This window comes from Echinops telfairi, unplaced genomic scaffold, assembly GCF_000313985.2.
Source record: "Echinops telfairi isolate 266 unplaced genomic scaffold, ASM31398v2 ScPeMD7_7458;HRSCAF=8496, whole genome shotgun sequence".
Taxonomy (NCBI): Eukaryota; Metazoa; Chordata; class Mammalia; order Afrosoricida; family Tenrecidae; genus Echinops; species Echinops telfairi.
Window position 1 is genome coordinate 15,890,881 of NW_022111358.1, and position 12,959 is coordinate 15,903,839.

A 12,959-nucleotide genomic window follows, 5' to 3' on the forward strand; every position below is an offset into this window, starting at 1 on the left:
GGCAGCAAGCACGTGGACCCTTCCGTGCCCGCTCGCAGGCCGCTGCCACTCTCCCCGGCTGCCTCGGGACCCCAAGCCCTCACCTGCTTCCAAACCTCCGTAGTCACCGAGCTTCTCGAGACCCGGCCTCGGAACGTCTTGGTTGAAGCCGAGCAAAGGGCTAAGCATAGGAAGGTCAAGGTGGGCGGAACAGTCCCAGCCACGAAAACGTGGACCGTTTGCTACCAGCCAGGGGAAAGCAGACACGTTCACCTGTGGGGCCACGAGTCCCCAAAGAACCACGCCACCTTCCACCTCTTAACACAGATTCCAGAATCTTTACAGAAGGGTTATGATGATAACAACCTTATTTCAGCCTCCCAGTAACGTAGTTATACATGCCACAGGCACATCATTCTGTTTACGGAGTTTTGCGCCCGTAGACGGTATTGGCTAACCTTTTCAGTGTAGTTTGGTGCTTATTTAAGGTGTTCTAGTTAGACATACAGACAAGCGTTTTCTTTACAGCTGTCTTATTTAAAACGAATTTTAGAAAGCTCCCACTCAACAATCTCAGTGCTTTTCACCATTGATGAAAAGGTCAGCATTGAAAGACCCAGTATATCTAAATCTCTGATTACTCAAAGTTCGAAAGTCTTCTGCATAGTAAGTTACTTTGTCAGCTTGATTTCTGGCGCTCCCCCCCACCCCCTCCGCCAGCAAGGTGAGGGGGTCAATATTCCCTTTCTCTAAAGAGCCCGTGAAATTGAAGGAGTGCACTGAGAAAGCCACGAGGTCAAATGAGGTTTCCACTCCAAGAGTCACTAGGAACATTTTTGGCATGCTAGTGTGGCCTTAACATGAGAAGATATGGGTTATTGTTGAGTTATTTTAAGTTTACCAATAAAAAGATAACCCTGTGTTCAATCGAGCCAAGGCTAAAGGTTTTCACTGAGATAGCACTTTATTCATTTGGAATTTAGAAGATCAGGGGTAAGGCTGAATGTCTGGAGTTTAGAAGCGAAAGCAGTGAGGTTAGAGTTCTAGTAACAAGTCAGGAAAACAGCAGTGGCATAAGAATGTTCTAAAGGAATTCTAAAGGAATATTAAGCCACTTACGGGTCACAGGTATTGCCTTTGGTGGGGAAATCAAATGGAGAAGGGCAACGCAGACAATGCACAGCATCCTTTTGGCAGAATCTCTGACGTGGATCCCCCCCCACCACCACCACCACCCCAAGTCATGTATCTGGTGGGCGTAAGGAGAAAAGACTGGCGAAGGTGTTCTCGGCTGCCATGGGGAAAAGTGGGTTGACCCCATGAAACAACACAAGCATAGACATGCAAACTTTAAAACCAACCCGTGCCCACTTTTCCACGCCTCTATCATAAACCCAGTCATATTCCACAGAAAGTTTAATGGAAGAAATAAAGGGGCTACTGAGGAGCTGGTTTTCTGCGTGTATAGCTCAGTTGGTCAACATTTTAAAAATTTACAGATTTGCTGCAAAACATACACATTCAATTTCTATTTCATCATGGGCAACAGGTCACTTCACATATATCTCGAGTACTATAATTTGCACCCTTCTGTTTTTTACTGCTCTGCCGCATGTGCTGAAGGAACAGGTCTTGCGCTCCGAGCATGGTTCTCTAGAGAATTGTATTGCTGGCTCAGGTGGAATGTAATTCTGCTGTAAGTTCAAGAACATCGGCACAATGTTGTTTTGCTCTCATTCCATGTTCTAAGGCCTTGGTTCTTCTAGTTTTCTTCACCAATATTTTTTCTACCCAAATCTCGCCTGGTAATAAGCTTGATGGCAGTGTTATTTCCGAGTCTCAACCTTATTTTCTGTGTTCTACTGCAGTTTGTATTTGAATACCTTTTCTCTCTTTTACAATAGAATCTCTGTTTGAGACCTTAATTCTCTTTGTTAGATCCCCAGAGCCATCCTTCCAAGGAATTTGCTTGATAAGATATGTCCGTAATAGGATCACATCGTGTTTTCCCACGTTTGTGAATTTGTTTTTACTGGCAATTTATTGTATAATATTTGTTAAAACGCCCTACACCGAGTAAAAAGTATGAGCAGTAGATAATCTGCCTTGGATGGTCCGAGCTCTTAAGAGGCCCATTTTAAAAAAATTCTTTTCCTAGGAATTGATCAGCTCAGACTCACTTATGTAGAAGGAATAGAATCTCTCTAAGAACAGAAATCCATTTTGCCTTTCCAGCATGCTAGATTCACATTTTGCCAAATGTACCATACAGATGGTCAGAAGACTTATAGGTCAGAAAAGAATCCCATGGGGTAGCTCTTAGCAAAAGAATACAATTGGACATTTAAAAAGAGTGTTTAAAAAAGAATGTCCTTCTGTTATACTAACAGCATCTGAGCTGATGTAGATAATTGACCATCACTCAGCTTAATGCCATGACAGGCAGAATTTATATTACATTTGAGAGCTAAAACCTAGAATTTGAGAAATCAAGGTAGAGAATTCTTTAATTAGCTCCTTAAGTTATTGACAGTGTGAAAATTCATTACAGCAACTGATCCCTAAAGAAGACAAAAGGATTTGTTATCGCTCACTGTTGGTGCCATGTAGTTTCAGTATGTGAACTTGCAAGCAGAGGGTAGCTGCTCTGGTCATGCAGAACCACGTGTCCAGTGGAGCAAAAAGTTTTGTTAGCTCTTGAATCAGAGAATTAATGATACGGGAAGTAGCCTAAAAACCGTCTTGGTGATTTTAGAGGAGGAGTAGGTTTATGAGGGACGCCATCATAGACTCTTGAACTAGGCCCACAGCCTCCCCCCACCTCCCTTAGCCCTATAACGCTGAGCGCCACGTTTTCATAACATTTAAGTAAATGTATATATTAATATAATATTGATAACTATGAAAGTAAAGGATAAAAACAAAAAAAATTTTTTCCTGAAATTAAAAATTGAGGCATTGTAGGGTTAGATCTTAAACTTCTTGATTTCTAGGGCTCTGGAGTTTATGTAGTATAGATGTATGTGTTGTGCTTACTTTTTGGCATTAGTCCTTTATTCTCTAAAGGAAATTAGACATAATAGAGATAGAATGAGAGATGTGAAATATGTTGAATGGGTTTACAATCTAAATGTTTAGATAAGTAGGTAAGTGTTTAAATGCCATCTTTCAATTCGATATGCCATAATATGTTCTTTAATTCTTAAGTAGCAGATAGATTCGTTTTCCCCCCTCCAATTTAGTCTAGAAAAATAAGTTAAAAGGAACTTAATTAAAAATATAAGCCTTGCCCTAGGAATAAATTAGGCTACCTTTGTTTATATTTACGTAAACATCAGAGCCTATAAAATAAGTTCAGACTGCTCTACTTACTTTTTCTCTTTCCTCATTCCATACTGTTGCCTTTTATCTTTCCTCCATCTTCACGTTTTACTCCGTTCCCACATTGCAGGACTGGGCAGTGTGAGACTTTGTTCTCTTCTGTTGGACACGGGTCACTGTCTGTCAGAACTGACTAGGTGGCACCTGAGCACAACGAACAACCTTGCTAGATAAGAGAACGCAAACATCAGACCCTCTGGGCCTGAGTCTGTGGGCGTTAAAGGAACCCCTCAAGCATTTCAGATGTAAAGCAATGTTTGAGAAACACTGATAGCTGGGAGTGACCCTTACTACAGATCCCCCAAAGGGGGCCTGGGGAGACCTTGGAAAGTGAGGAGGGGGAAGACCTTGGAAAGTGACTGATTAAGGAATAAAGTAGTAAACCAAGTCAAAGTTTTCAAGTCTGACTTTTTGTTAGAGACCATTATATATTTTTTTAATTGAAAGTAAGAAAGCAAAGAATATAAAATTTATTTGTGGTTCATATTGTAATGCTCATTTGTTCCACATTTATGTGTATGGTCCAGTGCTTATTTTCATTCAGTCTTTCAAACTATTCAGAAATGGAACTTCTAAAACTTCTGAGATACCTTAAAACTCAACCCCCCTCGGGTTTCCGAAGCTGTACATCTTTACGGACGCAGGTTGCCACATCCTCTGCCATGGAGCAGCGGGTGGGCTCAGACTGTTGGTTTGGCTAGGGACCCTTTACAACAGACGAGGACTGCCCCCTGGGTGTCCAAGACTGTCACTCTGTACGGGGGGGAGGAAGCCGCCTCTTTCTCCTGAGGAGCGGCTGGTGGTTTCAAACTGCTCACCTGGCAGTTAGCAGCCCAACATGCAACCCACTACGTGCCTACAGCCCTTTCAGTCAATCGAGGTAAAGGTAAGATGGCTAAACCATCTATCTATAGGTTAAATTCTTTTTAACATTGAATATTTGGTTTTAAACTAGATGTTAGAATTTGACCCATTTGTCTCTTGGCAGTCACATGGAAAATCAAAGAATGGTTATTTTATTATTTTGCTAGTAAATGTAATCTCACTCTGGAGATTACAAGTTATTTTACGAAGACTAAACTTCTGTTGTGTTGAAAATGGCTGACGACTCAAGTACTGCTACGTGAAGAGGTTGTTCATTGCCTGACCTCAGTCTACTATGCCGGCAAGTCTGCTGTGAAACTAGTAACCGTTCTCTCCGTCTTTCATGCAGGCCCAGTGACAGTAGGACAGTTCCACCGGTCACTCCGGCGAGATAGTTTGTCTCCTTACTCCTACGTATCAACTTCATCCCACAACCACAGTACTTTCCCTCTGAAAGGTTTAGATCGGACCCCGATACCTCCAAGAACATGGCAGAACTCCCTTGGAATGCACCCAGGACAAGTGGAGACGTCTCCCACTTTTTCAGATAAAGGAGTTCCGTTTCCGGTACTGCAGAGATTTCCAACTGAGGTTACCTATACGCTCCAGCCCAGCGCCACATCGGTACATGTTCAGCAAGGTCCTCAAACAATGGTCAGCTCCTCCCAGAAATACAGTAACTACACACCCTCAGCGCAGTACTCCCAAGCCTACTATCCAACAGGTATGAGAATGTCAAGTTAAGTGGCTTAGAGTAAGTTACTTTTCTTTACGTATAGTTGTATTTTAGATGCATTTTAATCTCTGCGTGCTTAAACACAAATAGGAGGGATATAAACCCAAACCAAATTCACAGCCAGAGAGTCAATGTCTGACTCAGAGCAACCCGGTGGACAGTAGAACTGGTTCCATGGACTTCCAAGACTAAATCCTAAGGGGAGCCGAGAGCCCCATCGTTCTCCTGAGCAGCAGCCACTGGGCTCCGATTGCTGGCCCCATGGCTCCTATCCAGCGCTTCCCACACTTAGACCACCCGTTCTCCCTGCGTGGGAACATGCACCTACACAATGTCGAAGTTTTCTGATCCGTGCGAGCTGACAGATACACACTTCTGTTGATGCACGAAGGTGTACGTATTTAGTGAAGCTTCGTGTCTGGAGATGTGTCCTGGGAGAGAAGTGAAGATGTAGCACACTGGGTCTTGGCTGTACTCTGCTGTCAGTGCAGGTGATGCAGTCATTTTCGTATCTCAGTAATGAAGTGTAATAAAAACCCGCCCACCCTCTGCAGCTCTCCAGGCCAACCTTTGTTCTTTAGCAAAAGGTGGTGGTGTGGGCCGGCAGTGGAGTCCCTGCAGTATTAATCTCAGCTGATTACACTGAGGCATTGGAGAGAGGAAGAGAACCTCCTGACCTGAAGGTCAACCAAAGACATTGAGGAGGTAGTGGTAAGACCCCAAGCTACTTACCACCTGGGACTCCTTCTGTTAACTGCCGCTGCCCAGCTTCTTGCGGGAGGTGGCGGGAAGATGCCCTTTTTTGGTGGTAACTTGGCAACATAGTAATATGATGTATTCAAATGTATTTACTATTTTGCAGAAACACCATAATGATGTATGTGTGCAATTCTGTAATCTGTTTTACACAGGGTGAGGAAATGGGCCAATAGAAATCCTTGTAGGGTCTTTTCATCACAGATTAGAGAGAGGAGAAAAGGGGCACTCCTTTGCCCTATGAATTAAGAATCTAGCAGTACTGATTATCTGAAATATGTGTAGACCTGGAAGCAAGCTCCAGAGTTTTTTTCTGGAGCATTTTGTCCAAACAAGACTAACAGCCAACTCAAATGAAAGGAATACAATGACATGTGAACACGAAATAATCTGTTGTCTTTTACAAGTTGTAAATGTGGGGACTGTGATATCTGTCATTGTACTCGGTATTTTCCAGCTGCAACAGCCAACTGTGTCCTGTGCTGGATCATTGCGGTCTACCTAAATAGAACCAAAAAAAGGACTGCTTGACTTTTCTAAAATGTTTAAATTTAATGAACATAAAATAATAAAACCAGGGTATAAACTGCATTGAGTTTTTTTTTTTATTAAATCATTTTATTGGGGGCTCTTATCACTGTCCGTCCATCCATCCATCCATCCATCCATCCATCGTGTCCAGCACATTTGTACATTTGCTGCTGTCACCACCATCAAAGCATTTGCTTTCTACTTGAGCCCTTGGTATCAGATCATTTTCCCTCCCTCCTGAACCTTTGATAAATTATACATTATTTTCATATCTTAACATCATTCCACTGTCTCCCTTCACCCGTTTTCTGTTGTTCTTCTGTCTGGGGGTTATATATTGATCCTTGTGATCGATTCCCCCGTTGTTCCCCCATCTTCCCCTTACCCTCCTGTTGTCTCTTTTCTCATTATTGGTTCTGAGGGGTTTATCTGTCCTGGATTCCCTGTGTTGCTGGCTCTTACCTGTAGCAATGTACCTGTTCTGGTCTAGTCAGATTTGTAAGGTAGAATTGAGGTCATGATAATAGGGGCCAAGGAGAAGCATTAAAGAACTAGAGGAAAGTTGTATGCTTTATCAGTGCTATACTGTACCCTGACTGGCTCATCTTTTCCTGGTGAACCCTTCTGTAAGGGGATGTCCAATGTCTACAGATGGGCTTTGGGTCTCTACTCCATGTCCCACCCCCCTCCCCAATTCACATTAGTATGATTTTTTGTTCTGAGTTTTTGATGCCTGACACCTGATCCCATCGACACCTCGTGATCACACAGGCTGGTGTGCTTCCATGTGAACGTTGTTGCTTCCCAGCTAGACTGCCACGTATTTGTCTTCAAGCGTTTAAGATCCCAGACACTATATATTTTGATAGCCATATAGCCAGGCACCATCAGCTTTCTTTACCACATTTACCTATGCATTCATTTTTGTCTTCAGTGATCGTGTTGGGAAGGTGAGCATCGAAGAATGCCAGGTTATTAGAACAAAGTGTTCTTGTGTTGAGGGAGTACTTGAGTTGAGGCCCAATGTCCATATGCTACCTTAATACTTAACATATAAATATAAGTACATAGATCTATTTCCCTATCATTATATATAAATTTATTTACATATGCACATGCTTCTAAGTAGACCTGTATAAATGTCCTTTGCCTCCTAGTTCTTTCTCTGTTTCCCTCTTATCTCACTATCATGTTCGACCTTCATTCGGGTTTCATTAATTCCTCGCAGTTACATTGCCCTTGATTAAGTCCCACTAGGCATCCTCTGCCCTTCTCGCCATCGATTTTAGTTCACTTGTTGTTCCCTAGTCCCTGGGTTGGTTGACACCCCCTTTCCTTTCTCCTACCTCCCCCTCTCCCATGTTCCCCAGAACCATTGGTCCCGTTGTTTTCTCTACTGGGTTGTTTACCACGCCTATCTTATCTGGATAGACGTCCAGAGACAATAATAAGTGCAAGAACAAGGCAAAACCAAACAAAACAGCAAAGGAAGACAGAAAGACAAAAGAAAGCCAATGACAAAAAAAGAAAAGCCTGTAAATAGTTCCAGGTCTGTTTTTTGACCTTTAGGAGTGTTTTCTAGTCGAGTCTGATGGGGTGCCACACTCTGTCCCCAAAGTCTGTTTTCTGGTAATCCTTGGGGACTTCATTGCTTTGCTCCCCTTGCTGCTCTGCTGCACGTCCTTAGTGTTTGGCCTCAGTGTGATGGGGTCAGATCGCACACAGTTCCCACACTGTGCCTCCAGTGTTGTCCCCCATAGCACTATGGTTCAGTGAGGGACGTCATGTCTTGTGGTGGGACTGGTCCTGTAGTCCTCTCTGTGCATTGTCTGCTTTTAGCAGGACTGTCATCCTCAGGGCTTGGTGGGCCAGGATGTGTTCCACTCTCTCTCCCTCCCTCTTCATGTGCCCCTGTGTGCTCTGATCAGGTGCGCCCCTCTCCCTGAGCTGTAGCTTCAGTTCTGTCCTCTGAGGTGCATTCTTCTGGGGTGCGAGTGGAGGTCCACATAGTTGGGATTGGGGCCAGCCCCTACATTGAGGTTTTTAGACCTGCTACTCTTTGGGTGAATAAAGTTGAGATGATAAAGAGGGAGGAAATTATGTGGAATAAAAATAATTTATCACTTTTACCATTTTGGTTATTACAAAAATTTAAAAAAATTTTTTTCACTTACGTAGAAAATTTAGGCCTCATCTTTTTTTCGGATGTAGTATTTCTCAGCTGTGGTACACTGGAACCTTGCTATACTCTCCCCTTGGTGCAGTGGGATTGTTTTATAGGTAAGATTCCTCACAAGGACATTTTAGTATCTCAGTAATGAAGTTTTTAGCTACTTTAAAGATATGTTTCTGTCTCTAAAAATGGAAAAATGAATAATTTCATATATAAATCTTATGTCTAACAACATTGGGTTTTTATTACTGGGGAGTTTAATACACTTTTAAACAAGCAAATCGGACATTGCTATATCTAAATTATGTTTTCAGCTACATCATTTTGGCTACATTTTATATATGCTTAAAATACATAGAGAATCTGCCTTTCTTACAGTTGATTTACAACTGGGTAATTCTACCCCTCATGCCAATAAAGAATTCTCTTTCCTTTGCTAACTAACCTCTGTTCAAATCCCCGTCCTCAGACTGCCGTTGCGTCCATGGAGTTGGCTCTGACCCGTAGTGACCCTCTGCACAGCAGGACTAAACGCTGGCAGCACGGTCCTGCGCTATCCGCACCGTTGTTCCTGTGCCCGAGCCCGTTGGTGCAGCCGCTGCGTCCGTCCATCTTGTTGTTAAGAGCCCTCCACAACGTCCTTCTCCAGGGGCTGGGCTCTCCTGACAAGATGTCTAAAGTCTGTAAGAGGAAATCTTGCCATCCCTTGCTTCCAAGGAGCACTCTGGCCACACTTCTACCAAGACATGTTGGTCTGTCCTTTTAGCGGTGCATATTCTCCAGCACCACAGTTCAAATGCATTGACTCTTCTATGATCTTCCTTCTCCAGCTTTTCACCTGCATATGATGGAATGGAAAATACCTTATCTTGGGTCAGGTGCACTTTCGTCCTCAAAGTAACATCATTGCTCTTCAATACTCTAAAGAGGTCTAGTGCAGATTTGCCCAATATTTGTCATTTGATCTCTTGACTGCTGCTTCCATAGACATTGATTGTGGATCCAAGCAAGACAAAATCCTTGATAACTCCATTCATCATGATATGACCTTATTGGTCCAGTTGTGAGGATTGTGGTCTTCCTTACATTGAGTTGTCATCCACACTGAAGTCTGCAGTCCTTGATCATCAGCAAGTGCTTCAAGTCCTTCTCAGTTTCTGCAAGCAAGGTTGTCATCTGCATATTATAATAACATTATAATATTATTAGAAAGCCTTCCTCCTATCCTGATTCCACATTCTTCTTCATATAATCCAGCTTCTCTGATGAATTGCTCAGCATACAGAATGAACAAGTATGGTGAGAGGATACAACCCTGACTCACACCTTTCCTGCTTTTAAACCATGCAGTATTCCCTTGTTCTGTTTGCACAGCTGCCTCTTGGTCTATGTACAGGAAGCACATCCAAGGGTTCTGAATTCCTGTTTTTCTCAAGAGTGTCCGCAGTTTATGACGGTCCACACAGTTGAATGCCTTTGCATTGTCAATGGAACACAAGTAACATCTTTCTGGTTCTCTGCTTTGAGCCAACATTCATCTGACATCTCTTTTCCCTATTCCATGCCCTCCTTTGAATCTGGCCTGAATTTCTGGCAGTTCCCTGTGAAGGTACTGCTGCATCTGTTGTTGGATGATCAGAAGCCAAAAATAAACAGAAAAGCTGCGATGTATTTCTGCGAAAATATATTCCAAATTCCAAACAATCCTCTTAGAAATGCCTACCTGTTAATTTTATGAGAAACACTTATAGGAAGGGGCTCCAAAAAGTTTTTGGAAAAATTGAATTTAACAATAGTGGACTATGCCCACAAGCTTTTTGAAGCCCCCTCATAGATACATTATTTACCCCAAACCACTACACGTATTACTGTTCATTATGAAAATGTTAATTAGTATTCAAATGTAGGACATGTGCTTTTAGAATGTTTAGCTTGGGTGTAACATTTATAAAAGGAAAATTGTTTCCAAGTGTGCAAGAGCAGGGCTCAGCAGGAGGCATCAACAAACAAAGCGGGCTGCGGATTCATTCCGTGGTGCGGTGTTAGGGCCGTCTCCTCAGTCCGACTCATCGCGACCCCGCACAGCAGAGCAGAGCACTGGCTGGTCCTGCACCGTGTTCTCCACAGCCCAGCCCACCGCCATGGACTCGGTTCTGACTCATCGCGGCCGGCCCCGGAGAGCTGAGCACAACCCCACAAAGGGTTGCCAAGGCCCGGTCTGCTTGGAAGCAGGCTGGCACATCAGGTGGAGCAGCTGGTGCTCAGCCACTGCGACCCCAGAGCTTCCGTGTCATCTGATCACGTGTTGCCTGATGGGACTTATCTGCTGTCATAGGAGTCAAGTTGCTGAGATTATGAGAATGAGACACCTCACGGCCACCTACCTAGGGTGGTTCTACTATAGATTGTATGCAAAACTACTGTGAACACGCAAAAGAACGGGATGAAGGAAAGGCATGGTCTAAATGTAACCCAATCTGCGTTGGAAAAGGAAGTGCCCTCCAAGTGCTGGGTGCGCACTTCATTCCTCCGAACTGCAGGGCACAAAAATAGCGAGCCACGTAACCAGTACTTGGTGTGGTGGGTTACACTTGGGTCTGCTGACCTCGAGGTCAGCTGCTTGGAACCTGCAGCGCCTCCCAGGCAGGAGAACGTGGAGGAGCCCTGCTCCAGGCGTGATTGACAACCTTGTGAACAAACCCTCTTGGCAGGCCTGCTCCGAGTCAGGACCCACTGGAGACGGGGTTCATTTGGGGAGAGACCAGACAAATGGCTCTCCCAAAATCAAGGAGAGCATCGTTGTCAGAGGCAAGGAACCCATTCAAGAAGAATGCTGTGACTAGGAGTTTGGACCCAACTTTAACCAAAAGCAACATCTAACTTGAGCACTTTCATTGTGTTGAAAATAAACTTGTATCTGGTCTCCAAAGAGTTTAACCAGCGGATTTTAAACTTTGTGATCATTTCACAAATTACTGTCTTTTCTAGGAACTCCAAACACTGACCAAAAAAAAAAAAGATGTCATCAGACTGACTCATTTCTCTGTTCCTCCCTCAAGGCAACTGTTGTTCTTGCCAGGCCCCTGTGCATCTCCTCCCTCCCTCTCACTCCTCAGTCAAGGCCGGCGTCTCCTCCCTCCCTCTCACTCCTCAGTCAAGGCCGGCGCGCCCCTCCCAGCTGACTTTCCATTCTGCCCGAGCCAGAGGATCAGTGTGCCACCACCGGTTCAGTTTTCTCTCTTAGTAAGAAACTTTGTCTTGGACCCTTTTTTCCTCTATTTTCTACTATATATTTGAATATACATTTGTATTTCTATAGAGAAAGTGAGGACTTCCTGGATTGAGGAATTATTTTCCTTCGGCTAATGTTTTAATCTGAATTTACTAAAACACATTATCTACGTGCGCCACCCCTCACCAAGTTCAGGTTTTAGCTCAAAATAGTGATGAGCTGTTTGTTGTTGCCTCTCAAAGGAGCCTCATGGCATAGTGGCTTAAGTGTTGGGCTGCTGACCAGAGGGTCAGCAGTTGGGTCCCCCAGGTGCTCTGTGGGGGGAAAATGAAGGAGTCTGCTTTGCTGGAAGATTGACAGCCTCAGAAACCCCGCCCTCGCGCGCAGCAGCTCTGACCGACAGGATTGCGAGGGGTGGAAATCAAACTGAATGGCAGTGGGTTTGGTTTGGGGGTGGCTGTCTTTTCCTCTCATAGTTTTTTGAATTTAACAGTTGTTGAGTGTGGAAGTATGTCCAGACCTTGTTCTGAATATTGCCCACATAGTAACTCATCCAATCCTCATGAGTTGGTAGTGTAACTATCTTCCTGTTACAGACGAGGAAACCAAAGGCCCAATCAGTACGAGGCACTGCTGGGAACCGAGCGCCAGAGTAGCTCTTTGACCATGAAGGGGCCTCCCGCCTCTCAGACAGGGTGTGTTTGTGCTGTTTCCTTATATCCAGAGTATCTCTTGGAGTTAGTGACTTGCAGACAGTGTAGTCAGCAGATTGGTGGAAGTAGCTGCCTATTGATGACCATGGTGGGATTGGGGTTGCCCTGGGTTTGTGACTTACCCTGCCCAAGCAGAGGAAACAAGTCCCGGCTGCCAGAATGGGGCTCCGTGGGGACTGGGGGACGGGGCTGCTTATAATTCCTATCACCCCTACACAGCACGGGACTGCAGTGAGCCCTGCCTAAAGGGCTTATTGACCGCCATCTGCTGATTCTGGTCCCAACTTCACGGAGGGTTATTGCTCATAACAGCTTCAGCTTCCTTTTCTATGAAGTGAGGTTGATAGTTTAGTCAGAGCTAGTTAAATAAGTTAATGTTTGTCAGTGGTCTTGATGAAATTTAAAACACTTATTTGCCAGAAGAAGCCAGCTCCCAGCACAATCACTACGGGTTCGGTAGGCACAATTGTACAGTGATAATAAGTAAATATTATAGTAAAGTTATAGAGAGCATGAGAGATAAAAGAAATATATAGAAATAAATGGAGTCAGACACATTTCATGGTAGCATTGCTCACCTCAGCCCCGCTTGGT

The 12,959-nt window shown here is 44.1% G+C and overlaps 1 protein-coding gene across 1 annotated transcript in view; it reads left to right on the forward strand.

Moving 5' to 3' along the window:
• The window catches only part of HSF5 (heat shock transcription factor 5), a 61,651-nt gene that overhangs the window by 1,196 nt on the left and 47,496 nt on the right, over window positions 1-12,959 (forward strand). Inside the window, exons 2-4 of the mRNA XM_045299297.1 lie at window positions 39-180; window positions 700-703; window positions 4,475-4,948. Of these exons, the coding sequence (XP_045155232.1) occupies window positions 39-180; window positions 700-703; window positions 4,475-4,948 (620 nt within the window). The remainder of the gene's footprint in view (window positions 1-38; window positions 181-699; window positions 704-4,474; window positions 4,949-12,959) is intronic.